Source organism: Malania oleifera, chromosome 9, assembly GCF_029873635.1.
Source record: "Malania oleifera isolate guangnan ecotype guangnan chromosome 9, ASM2987363v1, whole genome shotgun sequence".
In the NCBI taxonomy this organism is placed as follows: Eukaryota; Viridiplantae; Streptophyta; class Magnoliopsida; order Santalales; family Ximeniaceae; genus Malania; species Malania oleifera.
The window spans coordinates 52,418,570-52,446,298 of NC_080425.1; the positions used below are offsets into that span (position 1 = coordinate 52,418,570).

Below are 27,729 nucleotides of genomic sequence, written 5' to 3' on the forward strand. Positions count from 1 at the left end.
GTACCTCAGATAAGGATGATTATATCAAGCTTGAAGCATGGATTTAAAGTTTAAAGCCTGAAGATCATGAGAGCATTGAATATTAAAGAAACAGCTTCAAAGAATGAAAGCCCAAGTGATCAACGTGGAAAGCTTAAAGAAAGATAAAACAACTATAAAGGCCTCAAGGAATTCAAGAATTGAAAAATTCTAGGAAAGTTCATATAAGTACTTCAAAAAACTTCAATATGGATGCATGAAACTCTTAGGTAAATTTACTGGACCTAGATACCTTTGAACATACTTGGAAAATATTTTTATAAGGTCAAAAATTGTTTCAAAATGGTTAGAATCAATTTTGGAATGAAAAGCACCAAAAAGAGGATTTCTCAAGTGCTGTCAATTTTTCTACATTTGCATTGATGTACATTTTTCTCCATTAAACAATCCTTATTTTAAAATGTGTTCAACATGAAAGTTGTATTATTTTCTCTTAGCTTTCATTTGAAACTAAGATCATCAAATTTGAAATTATAAAGAAAAAGTTATGATCAAAAGACTAAAGGGTGTTCGAAGCTAACAGCATGACAGATGACTGTCAAGAACTAGACAGTAGACTGTCAGTGCACTTTAAGGCATCTGTGTGGGTTTGGACAAATGACTGTCACCTTTTTGCCCCTTTGTTTTAACTGGACAGGCGACTGCCCAAAATGGATAGTCATCTGTCACGCGACTGTTTTGAATTTTCTCATAACGGTCAAATTTTTAAATGGGGTTGTTTGGGGCTCAAAAATTATGGAAACTTAGGGAATATTTCAAGACACTTGGGGATCAAGTTATACACTTTTTAAAGTATATAAATAAGCTTCAAAGATCATTGAATCAACACAACTAAGAATTCAAATTCTTAAAAAATTCAAAGTCTCTCAAATTGCTCTCAAATTCTCAAGGCTCTCTCTTGCTCTCAAACTCACATTGTGCACGAATTCAACTAAGCTTTGCTGATCTTCTTCCACCATAATTGTACTACAAATTCTAAATCTTTCAATCATTGAAAGAATTAATTGATGATATACTTCCTTGAGCTTCAAGTTAATTTCCATATTGTTGTTTACTTTGAAGTATATTAGTTATGTTGTAATTGGTGTACTAACCAGCTCTTTGAGGAGCAAGTTCTTTGTACACATCTATTTGATTTGTATCTTTTAGATTGACGATTCCAAGGGTTTTTTGGATCGTTGTCTAAGCAAAGAGATATTGTTTAGAGAGGCGGGCTCTAGCCTAGTTAAGGAGTGACTAGACGAGGGGATATCTTTTGGAGAAGGCAGGCTCTAGCCTTAACCAAAGAGTGTTGTAAAGGTTTGTTCTGCCCATTAAAGGAACAAGTTTAGTGAATCCTTTGGTGGTTTACCAAAGGCAAGGACGTAGGTTGGGTATAAGCCGAACCTCATAAAAATCTCAGTCTCACTCTTTCTTTCCCTACTCTTTATTTTCAGCACATATTTAAATTGAGTGAATGGTTTAAATTTGAAAATCATATAAACTACGCATATTTGGAAATCAAGTAAACTTAAAGTTTAATTTTGATTTGGGTTGCGAAAACCGAAAGGGAGTACATTGGTTAAATCATATCTTGCGGAAACCATACGGGAGTACGTTTCTTGGTTAAACACTCAAAGATCAATTAACTAAAAGTTTATTTGAGTTTTGAATATTTGGAAAGAGTGATTGAATGTTGTATTGAACATCATATTAAGCAAATCCATATATACATGGCTTGATTCAAATATATATATTTAGGGTTGACAACAAAAGTTTTATTGTGTTTGTGAAAGGATTGTTGAATATTAAATTACATTCTTCAGAAGGTTTTCAAATTCATAATCACAGGGCTTATATAAACAAACAAACTATCTCAAGATCTTATATTATCAAAGTGCTAAATACTTTATATCTTGGTTTGGTTGTTTTTTGTTTAACTTGTACTTGACAAATAAATTGATTGTTTAGCTTGACGATTGTGTTTAATTGATTGGTTGTTTAATTGAGTTATTGATTGGATAAAAAAACTAAGTTCTTGATTGATTAAAGAATTAAAAAAACAAGTCAAGAATTGGTTAAAAGAAAAAAAAGAAGTTTAAGGTATCTTAAAAGAAATTAAAAGAAAATTTTAGAATCCAATTCACCCCCCTCTTGGGAAGTTATTCCTAATTTCAGAAAGCTTGGAAGGTTGTCACACATGGTGACTTAATTCCTACCAAACTAGTAGATGGAAAAGAGGTTCCTAAGGAAGAAAAAGAGATGACCAAAATAGATCACAAAATGCTACAAGTTAACTCTAGTACTATAAATGCTCTATATTGTGCACTTGATATTAATGAATTCAATAGAGTTATGGCTTGTAAAACATCAAAAGAAATTTGGGATAAACTTGAAGTAACCTACGAATGTACCATAGAAGTTAGAGACAATATGATCGATATGTTGATTAGTGAATATGAAGCCTTTAGGATAAATTCTGATGAAACCATAAAAAGTATGTATACTAGGTTTACACATATCATAAATTCCTTGAACGCTTTCGGAAAAACATACTCCACTTATGAGATGATCCATAAAATCCTTAGAGGTCTTCCGCCCATTTGAGAACCAAGCCACAGCTATAACAGAAGGAAGAAATCTTAAAAGCACCTCACTAGATGAACTCATTGGATCCCTTCTCACGTATGAAATGGCTATAAATGAAAGAAGTAGAAAATCTAAAGCCTAGGAATCCATTTCTTTTAAAGCATCAAACGAAAACTCTAGTGATGAAGATGAAGAAGAGATGGATGAAAATGAAATAGCCTTTATATCCAAGAAACTTGCAAAAATTCTTAGAAGGAAGAATAAATTTACAAGAAAAATCCTGAACTCAAAGTCAGATGAAGAAAAAGAAAAGGAAATCAGTAAAAAGAAAACAAAGGATGAACCTCCAACATGCTATAATTGTAAGAAAGTTGAACATATAAAATTGGATTGTTCACAACTTAAGAAAGATTCCAAAAAGAAAAGGAAAAAGGTAATGAAAGCCACTACTTGAGATAATATGAGTACAAGTATTTCAGACAATGAATCAAGTGACCAAGAGGTCGCTTGCTTTATGGCATGGGATGATGAGGAAAGCTCCTCATCCAAATCAATTAATGATTCTTGCAAAGATTCATCTGACAAATCCAATGATGAAAGTATACCATCTTATGAAGAACTTCAAAATGAACTATTCAAGGTGCAAAAGATCTTAGTTAATGTGACTAAAAGATTTACATCATTGAAAAATAAGAATGAAGGTATACAAAAGCCTCTAAAAATACAAGGAAAAAGAATCTTTACATGGGGTACTTTACAAAAGCCTCAAAAAATTATGCTAGTACCTCCTCTAAGGCTTATACTCACACTACATGCTTCTTATGTAAGAAGAAGGGACATATAAAGTTTGAATATCCATTAAAGAGAAAGGGTGTGAAAACAAAACAAGTTTGGAAATTAAAAGAAAAGTCTCTTTTTAAACCATCCAGACCTAAGAAAGTAGGGTACTAAGATGAAAGACTAGTTCATAAACCAATGACTCCATAGATTTTAGGTATTCCCTTTGAGAAATTAAGAAAGCTACTTAATCCAATTTAATACAAGGATATTGAACTAGTTGAAATGGAAAATCTTAAAGATGAATTTAAGAGCTTATTGACGACTATAGCATTGAGACAAATAAAAACAAAAACGGCATTGTTGACCAAAATCATAAGATGATTTGTACAAGGCTTAACTTAGAAGGTATTAAAATTTGGAAAGCAATATGAATTTTGGGTATTCATATGAAATCAAAAGAAAGAAAATCTGAAGCACATTGAGCTTATTGCACGAATATTTTGATTAAGAGGGAGCGTTATTTGAGCAAAATGAGAGGTAATTAAGAAAAATGAGAGATATTTAAGAATGAGAGATACTTGAGCAACATGATAACAATTTGAGCAAAATTGTAGCACAATGCACAAATGATAATAATATGCTCCATGCTTATATGATATGCTATATACTTACATGCTAAATGTTGATATTCTAATATGCATATGTGGTGAGATACTAATGATATGATAATATAAACTAAATATTGAGCTATTACTATGCTAAAATGATGACATGTATACATTGCCAAAGACAGGATAATGACTTGACTTATATTGATGATTTTATGGCTCACTATACATTGCAAATTTGAGCATGATTATGAAGCATGAATCTTGATATGATATTGATATATGAGTATGAAATTAGTTCTTGACCATATCAGTTTGCATGCTAATGATGGATCACATTATATATCTCTTGCATGATTGACTAATAGATAAACATATTATGATTTAAATATATGTTGGCTTATGGACCTTTGTATTGCAATCTAAATGTGAAATTTGTTTTGGTCCTTAGAACCTTTATTTCGGTTTAGCTTCTTGTTGATATAAAGAGGGAGAGAGATTTGAGTTGAAAACTTGATATCCATGAGCAGCGCATGATATGATATTGGTATTATTTTTTATATTGGTATCCATGAGCACTTATATGAAATAAATTAATATTTGAAGCCTGGCATGATAAATTTAAAAGGACAATCGGTATCTTCATGAATATAGAGTTTACAATTCACGAATGAAAGTTTGAATTTATTGAATATAAAATACATTTCATTCAAGGGGAGTTAGAATTGTTAAATAATGATATCATGATTTATGTTCATTACTGAAAATCATTGAAAATTATGATATACGATCTTTTGTATTTTCTCATACTACTTGGGGAACTTATTGTCTATCTTTTTTTGTATGTTGAATGCAAAGTTTCTATTTTTTGCCTTCACTAGATCTATACTTTTGCTTATGGTTGCTCATTGTTTTAGTATTTATACGTTTTTCTTGATATCTTACTCTTTTTGATTGATGTCAAGAGGGGGAGAAATTTTGGGCAAAAATTGAGCATGATACTGCATACCTAAGCATGTATATTTTGGATCAACTATGAAAGTATTTGATTTTGAATGATGTGATCTTGATCTCGAATGATGTGATTTTGATATATGAGCATGATATTGAAATTGATCTTGATATTGCAAATATTGTTAAGTTGATATATTGGGTCAACTATGAAAGTATTGGATCTTGAATGATGTGATTTTGATATATGAGCATGATACTGAAATTAATATTGAAATTGATCTTGATATTGCAAATATTGTTAAGTTGATGCTTATTCTAAGGGAGAGTCTTTTTAAGGCTTACTCAATTTTTTGCACCTTATTTGTCATCATTAAAAAAGGGGAGATTGTTGGCCTTACAAGGCTTAAAATCTTGTTTTGATGATAACAAGTCAGAGGAACTTAACATTTTTGGTTAAGTGATGATATTTTAGGACTCAAGTATGTGAACTCAAGGTCAAGTGCTCACAAGGATCATTGAAAGCATATACTCCAAAAAAAGATGATCAAATGAAGCTTAAAGAATATTGAGGCATGAATTCAAAGAGATCCAAAGATAGCTCAAGCAATGTCAACATGAGTAAAGTGCGTAGAAATCTAAAGCTGACTTAAGCTCAAGTCAAAAGAGGACACAAAGCAATATATCATGGAAGACTTCAAGCTTAGAGTTTTAGGCTTTAAGACCATGTTGTAAGTACTTCATATTAAAATATCTTATGGAAATATGTTGAAACTTTTTAGGGGTTAATTATGGACTTAGAGATCTTATTTAAAACCTCGAAAAAAGTTTTATAAGTAATCAAAGCAAGAGAGTAAGAAAAACTTTTGAAAACTAAACTGAAAAACTAGAAAAGTGACTGCCCAAACAACTAAAGTGCAATTCTAGAAGACTAAAGAATTGCCTTAGAAGACTGAAGTTTAACTTCAATCTACTGAAAAATTTCCTCAAAAGACTGAAGAGTAAGTTCAGTCTGTTAAACAATTTCCTATTGGAATACAGAAGAGGCAGTACACCCTTAGAAGATTGAACCCTTCACCCCAGTCGTCTGACCCTATTTCCATACTAAATTTTTCAATGTTTTAAAGTACTTCAGAAGACTGAATTCATCACTTTAGTCTACTGAACACGGTTAACGGTTAGAAATTTTAAATGTTTTAAAATTCAAACTAAGGTTTCTTGTGCTGCAAATTTAATGAAAACATGGGAAATACTCCAAGTAATCTTGAGCAACACGAAAATACTTTTAAGAGCCTATAAATACATGATTTTAGCAAATCAAACACACCAAGAAATTCAAAATCTGTTTCAAAGTTGAAAGCACACTTGCTATCTTAAAGCTTTTTCTTGCTCTAACTCTTGCAATACTGATTTGCTGAGAATTCTCAAGTGCTGAATCAATACTTTTAAGAGCCTATAAATACATGATTTTAGCAAATCAAACACACCAAGAAATTCAAAATCTGTTTCAAAGTTGAAAGCACACTTGCTATCTTAAAGCTTTTTCTTGCTCTAACTCTTGCAATACTGATTTGCTGAGAATTCTCAAGTGCTGAATCAATCTTCTTTGATCTCTATGCTTGTGAGTTGCTAATTTTCATCTAGAGAAGATCCTAGTGATAAATTCTCTTGAGCTTCAATCTTATTTCCTTTGATATTTGAATATCGAAGTATATAGTGCTTTAAATTGTACTAATATGCTTTTGTGAGAGTGTTATTATACACAACGATTGTTTCTTGTTTCCTTGTAGTGAATTGACTGTCCAGGTTGTTGGATTGTTGTACCAAGCGTGGGATATCGCTTGAAGAGGTGTTGCTCTAGCCTATTGAAGGAGTGACTAAGTGTAGGGTATCGCTTGGAGAGTGGGCTCTACCCTTAAGGAGGAATTTGTAACGGTTTGCTCCACTCGAAAAGGAGTGTTCTAGTGGAATCCTTTGGTAGTATTGGCCTAAGGTGAGGACATAGGCTGAGGATAAGCCGAACCTCGTAAAAATCTCAGTGTCTCTCTTACTCATTTCTTTATTTTCAACATATGTATACATTGTGTTGTGTGTATGCAAAGTGCAGGTTGCTGAAAACAAAAACTGAGATTAAAGAAGACTCTTAATTTAAGAAAGTACGTTTTGATTAAACTTTTGCGGAAACCCAAAAGGGGGTACGTTGTTTAATCATTTGTGGAAATCTTAGTTAAGAGAGTGCAAACAAATTTCATTAACCACAGGGTTTACATATATTCACAGGGCTTCATACAACCAAATACCTTGAGTTCTTGGAAAAGCTGAGAATTGCCAAAAAGCTATCTTGATTGGGTATTTTGTTATTGATTACTTTAGTTGTTGATTGGTTGTTGGATTGTTCAAGGTTTGTTTACTTGTAGTGTTGGTTTGTGGATTAATTATTTAATTAAGTTTTTGCTATGTGTTTAATAAATAACAAGAAGTTAAGAATTCAAAAAAAAGAACTAAAATTTTTAATAACCCAATTTACCCCCTATTGGGACTACACCTTAACTTTCAATATCATGTAATCCAAAACACAATTTATACATATATTACCCTGCACTGCATAAAATAAAATCGAAACAATACTTACCTTACCTAAACTATTACTTTTTCTGACTAATGTTGATCCCCACTGAACAGATGTGGGTACTTCTGTCGTATCTCCTCCTCTAGCTCCCACGAAGCTTCTTCCACTGCATAATTCCTCCACAATACCTTCACTAGTGGAATTTTCTTGGTGTGCAACTCATATTCGTTCCTATCCAGATTCTACACTAGTATTTATTCATATGTTAAAGTATCTCTAAGCTCTAACTCCTCATAGTTGATCACGTGAGAGGGAACTGAGACGTATTTTCTCAGCATAGATACATTGAATATGTCATGCATCCTGGATAGTGCTGGTGGTAAAGCTAATCTGTAGGCAACTAGACCCACTCTCTCAAGTATTTCAAATGGGCCAATGTACCTTGGGTTCAGCTCAACCTTCCTCCCAAACCTCATAACTCCTCTCATCGGTGCTACTTTCAGGAACACATGGTCTCTTACATTAAACTTCAATTTTCGGCGGCAACTATCTGCATAGCTTTTCTGTCGACTTTGGGCTACACTAATCTTGTCTCTAATAAGTCGGACTTTATTATATGCCTGTTGTACCAATTCTGGCCTCAAAACTCACCTTTCACCCACTTCATCCTTGTATAGCGGAGAATGACATCTACCATATAATGCCTTGTAAGGTGTCATCCCAATGCTGGCATGGTAGTTGTTATTATACGCGAATTGAATCAATGACATAAACTGAGTCCAACTACCCTTGAAGTTCAGCACACATGCTGGTAGCATATCTTCTAGTATTTGGATCGTCCTCTCCATCTGCCCATTAGTTTGAGGATGAAATGTTGTACTGAATGATAGCTGAGACCCCAAAGCCTCCTGCAAACTTCTCCAAAACCGTGATGTAAAACGTGAGTCTCAGTCTGAGACTATAGATACCAGAACCCCATGAAGTCTAACTATCTCCTGAATATATAATTCCGCCAGCCTGCTCATGGAGTAGTTGACTTTAATAGGGAGAAAATAAGCAGTCTTCGACAGTCGGTCTACAATCACCTAAATGGCATTCTGCCCATGCAACTCTAGTGATAATCTTGTAACGAAACCCATAGGGATATGATCCCACTTTCACTTAGGGATGTGGAGTGGTTACAACTGTCCCACTGATCTCTGGTGCTCAGCTTTTGCTTGCTGACACATCAAACATTGTTCCACAAAAGCAGCTATCTCCTTCTTTATGCCACTCCACCAGAATGACTCCTAGAGGTCCCGATACATCTTAGTGCTTCTAGGATGCACTGTGTAAAGGGATTTGTATGCCTCCTCTAGGATAGTCCTCTTAATTTCAGCATCTACCGGTACGCACAGCCTAGTATGGAACCTCAGAGTTCCATTACCAAAAATATTAAACTCCACTCCCTGTCCGTTTGACACTTTATCCGTCAGTTCTTCTAATTCTGCATCATTCCTTTGAGCAGCTTTAATTCTCTCCTGTAGGGTAGGCTGTTGTACCAAGTTGGCAATAAATGTTCGATGCTCACCCTCTACCAACTCCATACCAAGCCTCTCCAAATCCATCTAAATCGGATGTTGAATCACCATTGCTGATAGTGCTGCTCCCATTGATTTTCGGTTCAAAGCATCAGCCACCATGTTTACTTTCCCTGAGTGGTAATTGATGGTGCAATCGTAATCATTAATAACCTTCAGTCATCTCCTCTGCCTCATATTTAACTCCTTCTAAGTGAAAAAGTATTTCAAACTTTTATGATCAGTAAATATCTCACATTTTCCACCATATAGATAATGTCTCCATATCTTTAAAGCGTATACCACGGTAGCCAATTCCAAATCATATACCGAATAATTCTTTTCATACTCCTTAAGTTGCCGAGAAGCATATGCAATAACCGTCTCGTGCTACATCAACACACACCCGAGTCCTAGGATGCGTCACTGAATATAACAAATTCATCCTCCCTTGATGGAATAGATAACACCGGTGTAGTGACAAGTCACTGTTTCAACTCTTGGAAGCTCTGCTCACACTCATTAGTCTATTCAAATTTCACATTTTTCCTTGTGATCCATGTCAGTGGACCTGATAATCTAGAAAAATTATCCACAAAACGTTGGTAGTACCCTATCAGACCTATGAAAATTCTGATCTCTTGAACATTTCCTGGTCTCATCTAGTTCACTGCCACTTCTATCTTGCTTGGATCTATTAATATGTCATCCCCAAAGATCACATGTTTGAGGAAAGTGACTTGCCTTAGCTAAAACTCACTTTTCTTGAACTTAGCGTATAACTTCTTTCCTCTTAGTACCTACAGTATTACTCTCAGATGATCTTAGTGCTCTTTAAAACTCTTTGAATAGACCAGTATATCATCTAAATATGACAACAAACTGATCCAATTATTGATGGAATACCCGATTCATCAAGTCCATAAACGTTGCGATTGCATTAGTCAAACCAAATGACATAACTAGAAACTCGTAGTGGTCATATCTGGTCTTGAATGCTGTCTTCGGGATATCCTCTATTTTAATTTTCACCTGATGGTATCCCAACCGAAGAACAATCTTGGAGTAGACCTGGGTTCCCCGTAACAGATCAAATAAATCATCAATTCTAGGAATAGCATACTTATTCTTTATCATCACTCCATTTATCTCCCTATAATTGATGCACATTTTTAGCGTTCTGTCTTTCTTCTTTACAAACATCACTGGCGCTCCCCTGGGCAACACGTTAGGTTTGATAAACCCTTTATCTAACAACTCATGCAACTAGACTTTTAGCTTTTTTAACTCGACTGGGATCATTCTATAGGGTGCTTTAGATATCGGTGTTGTTCTCGGAAGTAAATCCACGGCAAACTCAATCTCCTGATTTGGTGGTAAATCAGGTAACTCTTCTGGAAATACATCTGAATATTCCTTGACTACTGGAATATTAGTAAATTTCAATTCTTCCTCTAGCATCTCTTTTATATAAGCTACATAACCTTGGCAACCATCCTGGAGTAGCCTCCTGGCCTAAATGGCCGACACTAACTGTGACGAGGTGTGCACACACAATCCCACAAATCTAAATTCCTGCTGTTCTGAGGGTCTGAAGATCACCTCTTTTTTATGGTAATCAATGCTAGTGTAGTTAGCTGCCTATAAGTCCATACCCAATATCATATTGAATCTCTGCATGTCTAATACCACAAGATCGGCTGGTAATATTTTCTCCTAAATGCCCACTAAATAGTTTTTAAGCACCTTTCTACATCTCATTACTGATCCCGTTGGCATGGCTACTGACAAATCAGTATCTAGTAACTATGTCTTAACTCCAATCAACTTGACATACTCCAACGACATGAACAAATAGGTGGTATCTAAGTTAAATAAAACAATAACTTTATATGATAAAACAATAACAATACCTGTCACGACATCACCTGCAGCCTCAGCATCTCTCGGCGTCAACGAATAGACCCTCACTGGGGCTGTGTTCCTCTGCTGGCTGCCACCCATGGGTGCCTAGTTATGTCCTCTGATCTGTCCAGGGGCTGGTGCACTGTTCAGTGGCCAACAACATTCCCACGCTATGTGTCTGGGTTTTCTACATCTATAGCAAACATTGTTTCCCAACCGGCATTCTCCCATATGCCTTCTACCGCATTTGGGGCAAATAGGGTATGTTTGTTTGCCATGGTACCCATGATCTCCCATCTCCTGCCTCTGAGCTCTATCGTATCTGTCTCCCCTCTAAGGGCCCCTACTGGACCCTTCCTAGAATCCCGGAGGCGTGAGCCTCTTTCTTTGACTCAGTGTCCCCACATCCCTCTGGCTACTTTCCTCTGCCACTGTGTTCCTGTCCACCAATTTGGAGAAATCCTGCACCTTAAGAACTGCCACCTGTTTATAGATTTCTTGCCTCAAGCCCCTCTCAAACATTCTCGCCTTCTTAGCCTCATCTGAGACGATGTAGGGAGTAAAATGTGACCGCACGATATACTTTGCTGCATATTGTTGGTTCGTCAGTTGCCCCAGCGTCAGATTCAGAAATTATGCTACCTTAGCTTCTCTAATAGTGGCAGGATAGTAACGATCAAAGAACATCTCCTTGAATCGGTTCCAAGTCATGGCCACTGGTACATGTCTCTGTTCCTCAAGCAACTTCACAGCTGTCCACCATATCTTGGTCGCACTTGTCAACTTATATGTAGTATATAGGACCCCATGTTCATCAGTACAGTGTAGCACCGACAGTGTTTTCTCAATCTCTTGCATCCAATTTTCGGCAACTTCCGGATTAGTTCCTCCTGGAACTGATGGATCGTGCAGCCTTGATCAGTCAGTGGGCAGCCCTATTTTCTGTTGTTTCGAGCGATTTTTGCCATTACTTGCTATGTCACACTGTGAAGCACCTGTTCAGAGTCATTGCCTCCCATACTGGATGGGCCTACGCCGCCATTACCACCATCTTGTACACTGATACTTCCTAGGTCCATCCTGTAATAACACAAGAATAATATGCGAATTTGGACTTCATAATACAACTCTTACATTAATCTAACTAAAATATCCTCATACCTCCCATTAACTTATTTAAGGTTCAATCTTACCATTCGGAAATAGGAATCGACGATAGTTTACTATGGTTTTCCAGAAATCATCACCCCAGGAAAATCACAGAAACCACCCCAAAATTTCTATCTCCAAATCGTGAGACAAAACCGTAAATTCTCATCTTAATCCCTTGTATTAACTTTTCCAAAATCCAAGTCTACTCATTTCTACCCTCATCCACATTTCATTCCTATACTCTGGTAATTTTTTCCACTGTACACTAAAGTCTACATAACCTAGCAACCTAGGCTCTAATACCAAACTTATAGCGACCCCAAAATTCGAATCATTTCGTTTTTTTTTTCCTTATAAACATTGTCAAGCTATATAACGTAACTCTGATACTCTGTAAATATAATCATATCATCATCACGGGCCCAAAGTGGGTGTCGTGGTAACTTGTGCATTCCATGCATACTACCTACGCAACGGAAAACATAAATATCCAAACCATAAACCAAATTTCACAATACCAGAGTACTAACAGATCAACTCATACATACATATACAACCTTTCCAAAAATCCTAAAATGCTGAGGGTTGGTTAACCCTACTACTTTGCCCAAAACTCACCCCAAATCTATGTCAACTCAGCCGCCTCCTCTATCACTGAGCCGGCCTTGCTTGTCTCTCTGGGTTACTTGAAATGTATATAATACTAGGGTGAGACACCTCTCAATAAGAAGAAATATGTTATTACCAGTATGTGGCAGATGATATTATACACATAATATGCCTTTAATTAAACTATAAATGAGATATCATTTAAAAGTATTTGTACAATAACCCACACCTATGTCATTTAAAATACAGAATTTTTGAGTTATCTATTCAATTATACTTCTATCTATAATATGTAATCTCTATTTTCTATAAATACTATATATGTACATAACTATGAAAACTTTCCTGGATGGATAACCGTGTGTCATGTTTAACCCCTCATGATAGAGTTGTGCGGTTCGTAGGTTGGACTAAATAATGGTTGGCCTACTAGTGCTAGTCAAACTATGTATATCTGTAGCACGAAAGGCCTGCTCCACCTGGTTTGGACGTTAGGGAGCCCTTTACTCTCCTCGAGCACAATCGGCATCCAACACCATACTCTATCTGAGACGTATGAGTGCACTAACTATACTATGTTAGCTACAGTACCGTGCTCTATAAGCTGCTCTGGTCCATCAGGGTCTGATACTATGTAATACTATTTCTATATAATATCTATCTATTTTACCCTGATTCTGTAATTCACTGTATTAACCATGACATTATAATAACTGTATATCTGTATAAACTATATTTCAGTGTGTCATGGTTCTATAATTTGCATATTATGGTTCTATAAAGCACTGTATAATCATGGTTCTATAAAACACTATAAAAATCACAACACTTTATTAACTGTAAATCTTATCTCTATAATAATTGTAAATCACTTTCTATAATAACTGTGAATCATATCTCTATAATACTGTAAATCACAGTTCTATAAAAGTTGTATGAAACTCTATGCTAGACTAATATTTCTTATGTCACACAATTAAATAAATAAATCTCGTGTATTATAATCTATATTTTTTCTTCTTTATACAAATGATTTATAAGCGATAGTATTTGTCCTGAAATCACATAATTTCAAAACCACATTCTCATATTATGAATTATTAAAAAATCATAACCCAATAACATATAATTTTATATAAAATATTTTACTGATAAAAATCTCTATGTTAACTGGCATAACATATTTCCCTTACCTGACTAACTAAGACTTATTTACTATTTTTTTATATCCCATGCCTACGGCGTTCGTGATTTCAAAACCCCGATATTACACATATATTCCCCAATCAATCAACTAAATTCCCAGAATAATCATCATATTCACATTTTAAGCCTATAGATCTAATAAACCAGATAAACCACCAAAAAACACCCAAAATACATCCTTACCTCAGTTTTGGGATGGTGCCTGAACTCCTTAAATCAAAATTCTGCTCCGGTGAACTTGTAGAGAATCAATCTCTGATCCTCATAGTGGTTTTTGATCGTCGATTCGGTCTTAATTTGGAGTAGAATTGTAGAGAGAAGTGGGAGGATGTTCGTGGGTTTAGAGAGAGAGAGAGAGAGAGAGAGAGAGAGGGAGAGAGGAAATAAATTCTTATGACCAAATCAAGCTCGCAGGATTTTATAACTTCAGCACTGCCAGATAAAACTGTTGACGTTTTTTCTGGGTGTCACAAAAAACGTCAACGGTTTGGTCTTTAACCAAACCTTTTAACCATTTACCTTGTTACCCTACTGCGGTAAATACAAAATCGTCAACGGTTTCCCTACTTCCCCACGAAACCGTCGACAGTTTGGGCACAACCTTCTTCCTCTTTTCCCTATTTATTTTAATTATTATATTTTGCAGGTCTCTACAACATCATTTTGGGAGGCTTGCAATATCTCTCAGTCAGTTATAAGACCTAATATCTCTTACTCAATCAACAAGGTTTGTCAATTCATGGATTTTTCCAAAGAACCTCATTGGAGTGTCGTGAAGCGCATACTCAAATATTTGAAAGCCATGATGGTCTATTTTTTGCATCCAATTCAAGTCTCACTCTTCAAACTTACTCGGATGCCAATTGGGGGGGGGGGTTGTCCAGATGATTGTCGTTCCATGGGAGGCTTTTGCATCTACCTTGGCAAACACCTCATTTCTTGGAGCTTCAAAAAGCAACAAATTGTTGCTAGATCTTCAACAGAAGCTGAGTACAAATCAATAGCTTCCTCAGCAGCTGAACTCATTTGGTTACAAACAGTGTTGTGTGAACTTGGCATCAGGCTTTCTCAAGCCCCTACTTTATGGAGTGACAACCTAGGGGCGACGTACCTCTCAGCTAATCTTGTATATCACTCAAGAACAAAACACATGGACATTGATTATCATTTTGTTCGAGACAGGGCCGCTGCCAACTCACTTAAAGTCTCATTCATTAGCTCCAAAGATCAAATTCCCGATGTCCTCACGAAACCATTTGTTGCTAACAAATTCCTTCGATTCAAGTCAAGTTTCAATGTTGTAGATACACTGTTAGACTCGAAGGGGCATAATAATCTACTCAACCTAGCTACCCTCACTGAGGACTTTTCACAAACAACTGACTTGCACAAATCTGGAAGCTCCGAATCTGTTATTCCTTTTTGTAATTAGTTATTCCTTTTTCTATTTCTATACAACCACCTGTAACAATTTTATTCTGTTTTCATATTCCCCTTTTTTGTATAAATATTTGTACATCTTTCAATGAGAAAATAGAGAAGTATTTTCAGCCATTCTGTATCCCAACACATACCCATAGACATAGTTGTTAGAATCGTACGATTCTCGATTCGAAGCGTATGATTCGTATCGAGAAAGGCATAAATCAATTCAAATCGCATGGTAGAATTGCAGACGACAGTAAATCAAGGTGAATTGTATGATTCACGTGGTGAATCGGTGAATCAAATCGTAAAATTCAAATGCAACTCCTCTAAAACCCAACTTAAATATTTTTAAACCTTTTTTTTGTTTTTTGTTTCTTTCATGGTGGCTTTCAATTTGCTATTTACATGAGTTTTGTCCTCCAAAAGGGAAAAAAGAAGTTTGTTGGCCCTCTCATTCTGCACCCCTTCTTTCTAGCATTAGATAAGATTAGAAGAAAACTAGAGTTAGAGAAGGAAATCTATTTCGAAAAGAAAACCAAAGTCAACTAGGTGGGTGATCTTTTGGTTAGCACGTTGCCCTCTCCCCTCCTCTGGATTTAAAGATCTGATTTTCATTAGTTTTTATATTTTAGTAAGTTTTGTTTATGTTTTTTTTTTTTTAATTTACTTTCTCTTCTTGTTTTAGTTGTTAGAGCTAACCCATGCATTAAAAATGAATTCTCTTATTACATACTAGTACACCATAAAGTTCAAATTTTTATTCTTTTTTATTGATTCATTTCCTTCAAAATCATAAAGTTCAATTTTTCAATGAGTTTTTCTTGTTTCCTCTCCTTATTGTTTTTTTTTTTCAAAAAAAAAAAAAAATGCACATGAATTTTTATTGTTAAACATGTAAACTTACACCATAAGCATGAAGTTCAATTTTTATTTTTTTTTTCATTATTTCGTACTTTTTAGTGTATTTTGAACTCTTACACTTAGGGCTTTAGTTTTGAGTCACATAACAAGTGTTATTGTTTCATAGAAACTAGTTTAACTTGATACTTGATAGAGGTTGAATGGTTAGATCATCATATATCTTGCTTATCACGCTAGTTTTCCTTTTATATTAATATATGTACGAGTTAAATGGATCATGGTAGGATTTAGACCTACAAAACTTCTTCGAAGGTAAGCGCCATTCCAATTATCAACATGAATGATCCATATTTGTTGATATTTCAATGCATTTTATTATTTTACTTGTTTTACATATGTGCAAGTCATTAGGAATCAATTTCTCAAATTTTGCACCGAATCTAATGATTCGATTCGATTCTTGATTCTCTATTTATAAAACTGGGGTTCTGATTCACAATTTGAATCTTGATTTGACAACTATGCCTATAGAATACACAAATACTACGAACAAGCCCCCAAATACTATACTAATTAAACTACATATAAAATAAACTACTAATTAAACTTAAATAATTCCTTGATCCAACTCTTCTTAATTATTCTCCAATTCTAGAACCACATTCAGTGGACATCTTCTATCAATGATGAATTGCATACATCTCCTCGACACTTGAGAAATGTGTGGAAAAGCTTGAAATTGTGCCCAAGGTATTATAAATGGCATTTCTTTGCAAAATAATTTGTCACCATATTTCTGGATTTATACTTATCTACACTCCAACTATATATCACTATTATTGCCAAAAGTTCTTAACAGACCTTCCCACAATACTCAATCCAGTAGTGCAATACCATAAACTTGACTCCCAATTTTCAAGAACTATCCTCAGTTCTCCTTAGATCTTGAGTGTCATGCTGAAATGAAACAAATTCACCTTGAAAATTCACAAGATGTGGCAATAGAACCTGGTTTTTAGTGCTGGCAGGGAGAATTTCTCACTTCTTGTAGCAAATAATCATACCAAATGTATCAAGTTGGGAACCAAATGTCATGCTGCAAATCAAAATCTGAAGAGAAAACACCAATTTCTCATGGCTGAAATCAATTTCTTGTGATTTGGCAGTTGCAGACGATTCTTACAAGTATGCTCATGTGCATCGCCGGCGCGTGGGTGCGCGAGTTGCCAGCAGTGACTTTTCGGAAATGATTTTTGGGGTAAAGGGAGATCCATGAAAGGGGAGTACAGTGGTGGTGGTGGTGTGATGAGAAAATTATAGGGTGTTGGGGATTTTGAAGGGTCGTCCGCTGATCAACATTCTGCTGGTGTGTGGGGCTTTTCCGGTGATCCGACGGTGATGAAATTGTAGGGAAAGGGGTGTCAGGGTGCTCTTGTTTGATGATGTGGGTGGTGTTGCAGCATGGTTGCTGGAAAGTGTTGTTCAAAGATTTGGGGACATGACTGGGATTTTGAAAATTGTTCAGAGCTGCAATGATTTTTTTTTTTTTCACAAAAATTTCAAACAGAGAACCAGGAATTGGAATAAGAGAGATATAGGAGTGAGGTAGAAGTATAGAACGAAGAAGAGATGAGAAAGAAGATAGAAGAAGGGAGGAGGAAGAAAGAAATAAACAGAATAGAAAAGAGGGAGATCATATCAGGAAACAGAAAAGGCATGAGATTTGAGAAAAGTGGAGAACTAAGGGAATCATTGGAGATATATAGAAGAAGAGAAGAAGGAGAGGAGGAGATAGAGAAGCACAAAGAGATTAAAACAGAGGCGCAGAATTACAGAGTATGAATTAGAAGGCAAGAGAAAAAAGTAATAGTAGTAAAAAAAAAAATAAATATTTATAATTATAAATGGAAATAAATAAATAGAAGAAAAATATAAATATGAATTTTTTTCATTCAAATTCAAGAAGTTAAAGTTAATATATTTAACCCCTCCCGCTAATTTTTTTTTTTGCACTCCTAGAATATAGAAATATTATAAACAAGCCCCCAAATACACATAATGCTAACTAATTAAACTAAACACATGATAAACTACTAACTAAACTCAACAATTCCTTTACCCAACTCTTAATTATTCTCTAGCAAGGATCTTCCCAAGGTCTTGCTTCTTGTCCTATATCAATACCTTATAATATATTAACGTAGCTTGGAGACCTTATACACCTGTTGGATGCAAACATGAGAATTTGACTGTGAGCAAATGGACTTACAATGGCGCACAGCTTGGAAGCCCTTTGGCCACGAATTAAAAAAACTCTTTATCTACTTCATCTGTTGAAGAATAGAAGAATGGTTATGCATTTTGGAAAATGCTTTACAAATAAAAGATTTTTGTGGAATTTATACAATGAAAGGTGATTATGAAATTGACTTTGTTGTGGAAGAGCTGAAGAGGTGAACTTGTTTTGCGCATAGAGCATCACTTATACATAAATCAATGCATGAATCAATATATATTGGCAAAACACCAATATTTGTTAAGAGGAAAATTGATGTAACCTGTTCATGTATATTAATTAGTTCTTGTACACCTATGATTCTTCACATGGATGGAAGAATTTTATTGCAATACTAGTTTGGGTTTTAATTTGTAACATTATACGTATCTCATGCTTGTTTTACTTTCTAATTTCTAAATTCTTCTAGTTCACAATCAATGGCTTCCCTCACATCCATTTGTTCCAGGGATGCACGGGTCATCTGGACATTCGATGAGTGAGAGAAAAGTGACTGTACGAGAAGCTGGATTGCGTATTGAGCAAAGTGGTGAAGAATTAATGCCACCGAATGATGATAAGTGGGAGAGAACTGTGGAGGTCCACTTGGTGAATAGTGAATTGTCAACATTAACTGAGAACCCAAGATGCCCAAAGCTTTCAAAATTGGTCCTACAAGGAAACTACAAATTGCGAACCATTCCTTCTGCATTTTTTCAACACATGCCTGCCCTCCAACTCCTCAACTTGTCCAAGACTAGTATCAAGTCATTGCCACTGTCGCTATTTGGGCTGGTCAGCCTCAAAGAACTCTATTTAAATGACTGTGAGAGTTTTATGGTGCTGTCGCCAAAAGTTGGAGAGCTTAAGCATCTTGAGGTACTTGATCTTGAAGGGACAGAGATTATAGATCTACCTGGAGAAATTAGAAATTTGACAAAACTCAAATGCTTGAAAGTCTCATTCTATGGATATATGAATTGTGGCAAGAAAAGTGAGCAGTCGAGAACCATGATTCCTCGCTGGGTCATATCATCTCTCTGGAAATTAGAAGAATTATGTATAGATGTGAATCCAGATGATGAGCGGTGGCACATAATTGTGGAAAATGTAATGGAAGAAATTTGTTGCTTGCAGAGACTCGGATTTCTCAAATTCTACTTTCCAAAGGTGGAACTACTGGGGATGTTGCAATGGAAGTTTACATCAAAGTTTCTAGTATCCCGAAATCTATTGGTTCAATTTAGAGTTATTGTTGGTCATCATGTCAAACGGATCATATCTCGACTCCTCCATGATGTTGAATTTGAGCTAAAGCGATGGCGGAGATGCTTAACATATGTATGCGGTGAGGGAATCCCTGGAGAAGAAATTAGAAAGGTGCTTGGACATGCAACAGCATTTCACCTAGATCGCCATGTAACTGCTAAGCAGTTGTCTGAATTTGGGATTGAAAATATGAAGCGTATGAAATGTTGTATACTAGGGGAATGTAATGAGATTCAAGCAATCATAGATGGAGAAGATATCCCCAAAGGAACTAGAATTGGGCTTGAATCGCTAGAATACTTAAATATTTACTACATGAAAAATTTAAGAACCATATGGGCGGGGCCAGTGCAGACTAGGTGTTTTTTGCATTTGAAGTCCTTAAACTTGCGTACGTGTCCACAGTTGGCTACCATTTTCACACGGGGGTTGCTTCTTGTTTTCAGCAACTTGCAAGAACTCATAGTTGAAGATTGCCCGGCCATAAAAAGCTTAGTAAGCTGGGAAAACCCTACGGAGCAGAAATTCCAATGCTTAAAATCAGATTATTTACTTCCAAAGTTGAAAAAGATATCACTTCATTTCACACCGGAATTGACTAATCTATCTGGTGGCCTACGCATTGCACCAGAGTTAGAATGGATGAGCATTTATGACTGCCCAAAGCTCAAGAGTTTTTCACATGGAGAACTGTCTAGCAAAAAGTTGAAGACTATCAAGGGTGAGAGACACTGGTGGGATGCACTGGAGTGGGAAATTTGCCGGCCAGAATGTTTGGCTGCTATATTTATCCCAATTGAATCACCCCTCGACATAATCGAAAATAAAGCCACATGATTAATTCTCATACCCATGAATTGAGGGAGCGTCTAGCATACTTCTAGCTGATCAAATGTCATGAGGGCCCATTAGCGTGGAGAAGAAGTTGTTTCAAGTGGCTTACTGTCCCCATAATAGAGTTCATTGTAGAGTAAATCAATATCCAAAGCATGGAGCTTGAGCCATGCAAGCAGCATTAGATGGTGGCTGTGGACTCGCAAAGATAAGAACCGAGACCTTACCTTATGAGTTTATAGCTAACTATTAAGAAATAAGAACCTGTTCTGGAATGTATAAACTAAGTCTGACATCTTTCTGTGTCGCATGATTTGATATTAATAGGTGCGTTGATTATAATGATCATTAATTAAAAAGTCTGTCTACTAGTATGGTGACGACGATATGATTGATGATGATGATGATGATGATGATGATGATGATGATTGTGTGGTGAGCGTAGTTGCTACAAGTGTGCTGGCTTGAAGTGACGGGGAAGGTGCGGGTTGATCCTCGCAAAAGTTACAATGTAAAGTTCGAAGTATCGATGAGACCTGACGCATTCGGGTGGAATGGCAGCCCTTTGTTTTTGATGGCAAAAATGGGTGCAAGCGGAAAGTATGTGTGGAGTAAAGTGAACTTGCAGGAGCAGCAGAAGAGCGCGAACGAGAGATTTCAGATTCCCCAAGGAGGCCTGGATGTAGATCCACCAGACAATGCGGCATCTGGAATCACAGACCTTTTCTTTGGTATGTACGAAGTTTGGACAGGAAAGTGGAAAGGAGGACTGCGAATCCATCATGCCTTTGTTCAAGAAGAAGCAAAAAAATAGAATAGCAGATCCAGCTGCTCTACCATGGATTAAATCATGCCAATCTCCCATCCACCTGCATCGCCTTCGCCCTTCCAATATATATATATATATATATAGATATATATATCTATTTATAATAATGCGCAGTCATACATACTACTGTTTTTATAAACAAATGAATACATCCTTATATGCGCTGCATACAATGAAGGGACAGCGATTTTATAGGCATAGGCATTTATACAATGGGAATATGTCTATCCTTCAATCTGGCATGGGGTCCTGGAATCAAAAGAATCCAAACTATGAATTTAGCATTGCTAGGCAAGGATCAACATTAAGAATGGCCTCGCAACATCACTTTGTGGGGGCAGGGGTGGATTAGGTATTTTAAAAGTTATTACGTGAAAGAGTGGTTTATTTTAAACCTTTCAACAATATCAATCACCACACAATCAAGTAGTGAACGGTACTATACCAATAGATAATCCTAGGTATATATGAAGCTTAAAAAAGGAATTTGAATTTTACCTTCAGCAAATTCAACAATCAACCCTGAATTTAAACAATGAGCAAGTATGTATTGTCGCAATGTCCCGGATAAAGGGTCCGGAGTTGCAAGCGGTAATAGATATTGAAATTTGAAATGAAGTCGCCACTAACCTAAATTTGAACCGAGACCTTACCTTATGAGTTTATAGCTAACTATTAATAAATAAGAACCGTTCTGGAATGTATATACTATCGATCAGCTTCTATCAAATTCCACTCAAACGTGTCACATAATAAATGGTTTGGATGTGGACGTGATTTTTCAGATTGTTTTGAACTTTTGGTCTGATACTCGTTTCATATATTATTGCTAGCACTTCCATTGTTTTTGCATAATTGTTTCATATATTAGTCACTGCACATGTGTTGTACGTGAATAAATTCACTTGAAATGAAATTTTATTTCAAATATTAATTTTTCTATTCACATTGAATGTTTACAGCTATTTTCTTAAAAATGGTGTTTTTTTTTTTATAATAATAATCTCTATTATTAACAAAATAAGGGAAATAAAACCTTTGTGTTAAAAAGAAAAAAAGGATAGAGAAGCAGCTCGTTATCTTGATAAATAAGTTAAGAGTACACATAGATTTAAAAAATAAATTTGGTAAGAGACTTTTGTGTTAAAAGGAAGAAGGATAGTGAGACAATTTGTTAATTTTGTAAATAAGTTGAGAGTGCTCTTAAACCCTTAGAATATATATATATATATATATATATAGAGAGAGAGAGAGAGAGAGAGAGAGAGAGAGAGAGAGAGAGAGAGAGATTTTAAATGTCTTACAAATCAATATTATCATCTAATCATAAGCATTTACATTTTTGGAGTATCATGACCATCTAATTAAGATTTGATCCTTAATGGTGCTGCTAGGTTCTCATAGGTTTTCAAATTAGGATCCTACCCGTCGAGAGCTCTTCTCTTGAACCCTTCCTTGACTTGAGATAGTTGTTGAATCGGGTGAAATTATTGTCGTGACCTTCTTTTTTCAACAATCCGTCCATACGTGTGCCTGATTTTGTATCTCTTTAAAAAATTGAGTTCTACTCGTCAAAGCCTTTAGACCCTTTTCTTGAACTTGTTCATTCTTTCTTCTTCTTGAAGATATTTATAAGTGGAGTGAGAAGGCCAAATAAGGTATAAGAAGATGAAAGTACGTGGAGATAAATTATTTGGAGAAGAAGAAATAGCTAGAAATGAAAAGGTAGGGAAAAGAAACTATTTGGAGATGAGAACAAGGCAATAGAGGAGGAGGGCATTTTCAACTAAGATGGAGAACCTCTTAAATAGTTTGTGCAAGATAGGTATTATAAAATTTGTTACAATGGATTACCAAAATTGAAGCATCAATGTTACTGTTAGGTTCTTATAGGTCTTCAAATTAAGATCTTACACATCGAGAGCTCTCCTCTTAAACCTCTTACAAATCAGGATGCTTCCTTGAGAAGTAACCTAATAACATATATATATATATATATATATATATATATATATATTGTTGGGAAATTAAACCAAAAGCAACAATCACACACGAAGAAAAATAATGCACATCCACTCTGGAACACCGGATTTACGTGATTCGGTCGAATCTAACTTACGTCCATGGAGCACACACCACTGCACTATAAACTGGGAGAAAAAATACAAGGAGGAGCCACTGCTCAACTCTCACTGTCTCTCTCTCTCTCACCACAACTCTCTGCTATCTGCACACAACACAGCACTCTCACACTGCTCTCTACAACACAATTCACACCTCTCACAACTCACTGCTACACACACACATAGCTTACTCTCACACGCAGCACACTTTGCGCACAACTCCACACTCACATGCACTCACACAGCACAATGCATCACAACTCTCTCACATATATATATATATATATATATATATATACACACACACACACACACACAAGGGGGGAGTGAAAAATCAAAGACGGTGGCTTGCAATTTCAGCAAAGTCTGCAGAGCAGGTGGCCGCCATTCTTCAATGTCAACATAGGTTGCATGGGGAGGTGCTGCTACCAACGGTTCCACACCAGAATTCCTAACATATATATATATATATATATAGCTTGATAACGACCTCCTAAATCAATTGAAATTCAATTCCCATTTCATCCCCCACCCTAGCGTAGCTCTCACTCTCCCTCCATTTCTCTTCCTCAAGCTCTCTCTCTTTCTCTCTTCAATTTCTCTCCATTTCCTAGTCAAATAAAAAAACGAACACCATATTTAGGTCCTAACTCCGCTCCTTAATATTTTAACCGAAGTTGATTCGTCATTTAAACATTGTAGGCACCACTCCAGAGCTAAGGTAAGGAGAATAGATTATGTCAATTTATTTTAAAATACATCTAATTAAATTTAAGTACGTGAATTTAATTAGCTTCATGTTAATTAAAATATGTCTAAGTTAAATTAAACGGTAGGGATTTTATTAAATCAGATTTTTGGGAATAATTTGGAATTAAATTAAACTACAGGGATTTGATTAAATTATATTTTTGGGAATATTTTGAAATTAAGTTAAACTGCAGGGATTTGATTAAATCAAATTTTTGGGAATAATTTGAAATTAAGTTAAACTGTAGAGATTTGATTAAATCAAATTTTTGGGAATAATTTGGAGTTAAATTAAACTACAGGGATTTGAGTATATCATGTTTTCTTCGAATATTTTGGAATTAAATTAAATAGGTGAAATTAATCATACCCTTATTTTCAGCAAAATATATTTTTTTCCCCCGACAATTTATTATATTATGGTATAAGCATTTAAATTGTGTGACATGAGAACAATTTGTTATAATTGCATAATTAAATCAATTGGAATCCCTTTTATGATATTATACAGTGAAATTGAAATTTTATACAGAAATGTGGTTTTATACTGAGTATGGATTATATACTGAATTATGAATATATACAAAGTTGTGATTTTATATTGAGTTATGATTATATACAGAGAATGTGGTTATATACTTATCAATGGAAATATTGAGACTACTGTGGAATTGTGAGAAATGACGGTTTCATACCGAGTTGTAAAAATGAGATCATGCTACTCTTTTTATCATGAAAATTACAATATAACATTGGCAGAATATAAGGAGGTTGTTATATTGTTATTATATAATATTATGTAAACTGCAATATAATGTTGGCAAAATATGAGGATGTCGTTATATTGTTATTATATAAATTCCATTATATGGTATACGAACCCTGATTGACCAATTATGTTCAGAGTATGGTACCGTAGCTATAGAGATATGTTAGTGCAACCACACTACTCAAAAAGAGTGTTGGTAATGGAAGTTGATTTGGCCTGCGAAGTGTTGTTGACCGCCTCTGAAGTTCGGACTAGGTTGCGGTAGGCAAGTCGTACTGCAGATAAGGAATTTTGACTTAACTTGGTGGCAGGTTAGCCAAAGCTAAGTCCCGCCTCCGGGCAGCACAACCCGATCATGTCGGGTGATTACATGATTTTATATGATTATCTATTCAGGGAGGTTCTTTTATGCATATATGTGAATTTATGTATATAGGGAAATTCTTTTGTGTGTGTGTGTGTGTGTGTGTGTATATATGAGATGATTTACTTATACAAAGAAACTTATTACGATAAAGTATGTATTTTTCGGATGTATAAGTGTGAGTACAGTTTTACATTATTTCTCAAGTTATTATATGGATGTGTTTTTGATACACTAAAACTCATGTTGTCACACATTGATAATAATCTATTCCGTCTTTTTGAGAGGTGTCTCACCCCATGATTATCCAATATTTTTCAGATGCCATGTAGAAAATAACAATAATCAGAGTAGCACAGTGAAGCATGGGTGGGATAGAAGGTCGTGTTTAGAATTGTATTATTTTATTTATGTTTTAATGAGTTCAGATCTTTATTGTGATGATGAGATTGATATTGTTATATTGGGATAGTTTAGTACTTTGTTATTTTGCATTTAAAGTCTTCTGGTGTTTGTATCAGTAATTATTATAATATGAAATATTCAGGTTATTATAGGTGGTATCAGAGAAATTGAACGAAATTTTATAAGTCGTCACATTCACTTTCAAGAAAATATTTTGAATCATATCCACTCATAATGAATATTCTTCTGAACTTAATAATAATTTAATTGTTAAGAGCATTTATCCAAATTTGCGTCGTAAGCTCTCGTTTATAAAATTCAAATTATTTAGAACTTCATATCTTTTGAATGTAATGAATGGTTAAAATGATTGTACTAGGTTTCAATTAAAAGAAAGTTCAAAAGTCTAGGAAATTTATACATGTGTAGTTAAAATTAAAAGTCGTTCAAACTGGTGCCTCTCACGCATTGAGATTCATAAGATATTGGCTCGACTTTTTGGTCCAATAAGCCTAAGAACCTAAAGCCAAGCTTGAACCATTGAAAATCTTAGAAATCTTGGCTAAAGTATTTGAAAAATAAGAGAAGGCATAAGATGGATTAGTGCATAACTCAAGGGGAGCATTACTCATTTTAATTTCATGACCTTATGTGATGCTCTCATAATTATATCTTGTGCTTATATGCTTTTATGAAAAACAACACTGAATTATACTCATAACTATCCATTGCTCTATAGAGTTTTATCTTTAATGGATAGTTTTCTATATGAACTGTTATTTGAACTACTGGAATGCATGCTTGTGATGAATGCCTCTTGCATGGCTGATGGAGTGTATTGTGTATTACATGCTGATAGTGGATATAAGTTCTCACATGTTCTAACTGAATGGAACCTACATGATGTAGAATATTATGAATTGCTTGCTTGGATCTATCAATTATATTTGCATGGTTTTTATGGAAAAAAACGTCCAATTTATAGACATCATGTTGCCAAAATTTCGTCAAAATTTTCCTAAAATAAAACCATGTGATAAGATGATTATGATAAAATAAATGTTAAAATATTTTTGAAATGATGAGTCAAAACTAAATGAATATTAAAATTCATCATTACATAATCATCGCCTATTCAAGGGAGTTGTGCTCCAAACCTATAAGAAGAACATAAAGGACTCATATGCATCACACATATTTAGCTTTTTGAATATTGAGGCTCTTCTTGAAACCCAAACATCATATCCAGCTCTCAAAGCTATATGATTAGATATGGATTGTTCTTAGGGTTATGAACATTAAATCATGCCTTAATATATCTTTTCTAATGCATCTATAATCTATAGGGAGACTATACTGGTCAAGTGATAAATATCGTTTAATTGATACTCAGTATAGTTATTCTTATGATTAATTAATTATACTGTTTTGCACTCAACCCAAAATTAATCTTTGATAAGTATAAGCACTTAAAAGCATCTAAGCAGCTACTCAACTTCTTAGGAGGAGCATCTAAAAATAATTTCTTACCTTGTTATGCTCACCAATAATTTTTGCTTAGATCTAATATTGAACTATCTATGACATGTGCTTAATTATAATGATTTTATAGAAAATCTTGATTTGTAATATACTGCTTAGACACAGTGTCTTAGGTTCTACCATGTTGTCCTTGGTTTCAAATTGTTTTGATATTTTTAGGATCCATATGGTTGCTTGTTCTGGTTATGTTATGACTTGTGCTTAAATGTTTATCCAGAATAATGATTGCTTGAGCCTTACATTAAATTTTCTTTTTCAGCAAGCATTGACCCCAGTACTTTTTGAAAACATCAAAGAGGGATTTTTCAAATGTTTTATGGCAAAAAATACTTCA

The 27,729-nt window shown here is 35.0% G+C and overlaps 2 protein-coding genes across 4 annotated transcripts in view; both read left to right on the forward strand.

The window, feature by feature from the left end:
• LOC131163744 (disease resistance protein At4g27190-like) overlaps positions 1 to 20,972 on the forward strand; it is a 52,181-nt gene extending 31,209 nt beyond the window's left edge. For all 3 annotated transcript variants that reach the window (XM_058120450.1, XM_058120449.1, XM_058120451.1), the window contains one exon: positions 18,980 to 20,972. In XM_058120450.1, coding sequence (XP_057976433.1) covers positions 18,980 to 20,616 — 1,637 coding nt within the window. In that variant the 3' untranslated portion in view covers positions 20,617 to 20,972. The remainder of the gene's footprint in view (positions 1 to 18,979) is intronic.
• On the forward strand, positions 20,783 to 21,427 carry LOC131163456 (protein PHLOEM PROTEIN 2-LIKE A9-like). The gene is made up of 2 exons (XM_058120046.1): positions 20,783 to 20,815; positions 21,059 to 21,427. Exons 1-2 carry the CDS (start codon positions 20,783 to 20,785, stop codon positions 21,425 to 21,427), a joined length of 402 nt encoding a protein of 133 aa, XP_057976029.1.
• Positions 21,428 to 27,729: the final 6,302 nt, after the last annotated feature.

What these genes read in the sequence shown, in the direction of transcription:
- LOC131163456 (XM_058120046.1), top strand. Translation starts at nt 20,783, where the DNA reads ATGCAAGCAGCATTAGATGGTGGCTGTGGACTC. An exon ending in TAGATGGTGGCTGTGGACTC is followed by an intron (nt 20,816 to 21,058) that starts GCAAAGATAAGA and finishes TGGTGAGCGTAG; the next exon opens with TTGCTACAAGTGTGCTGGCT.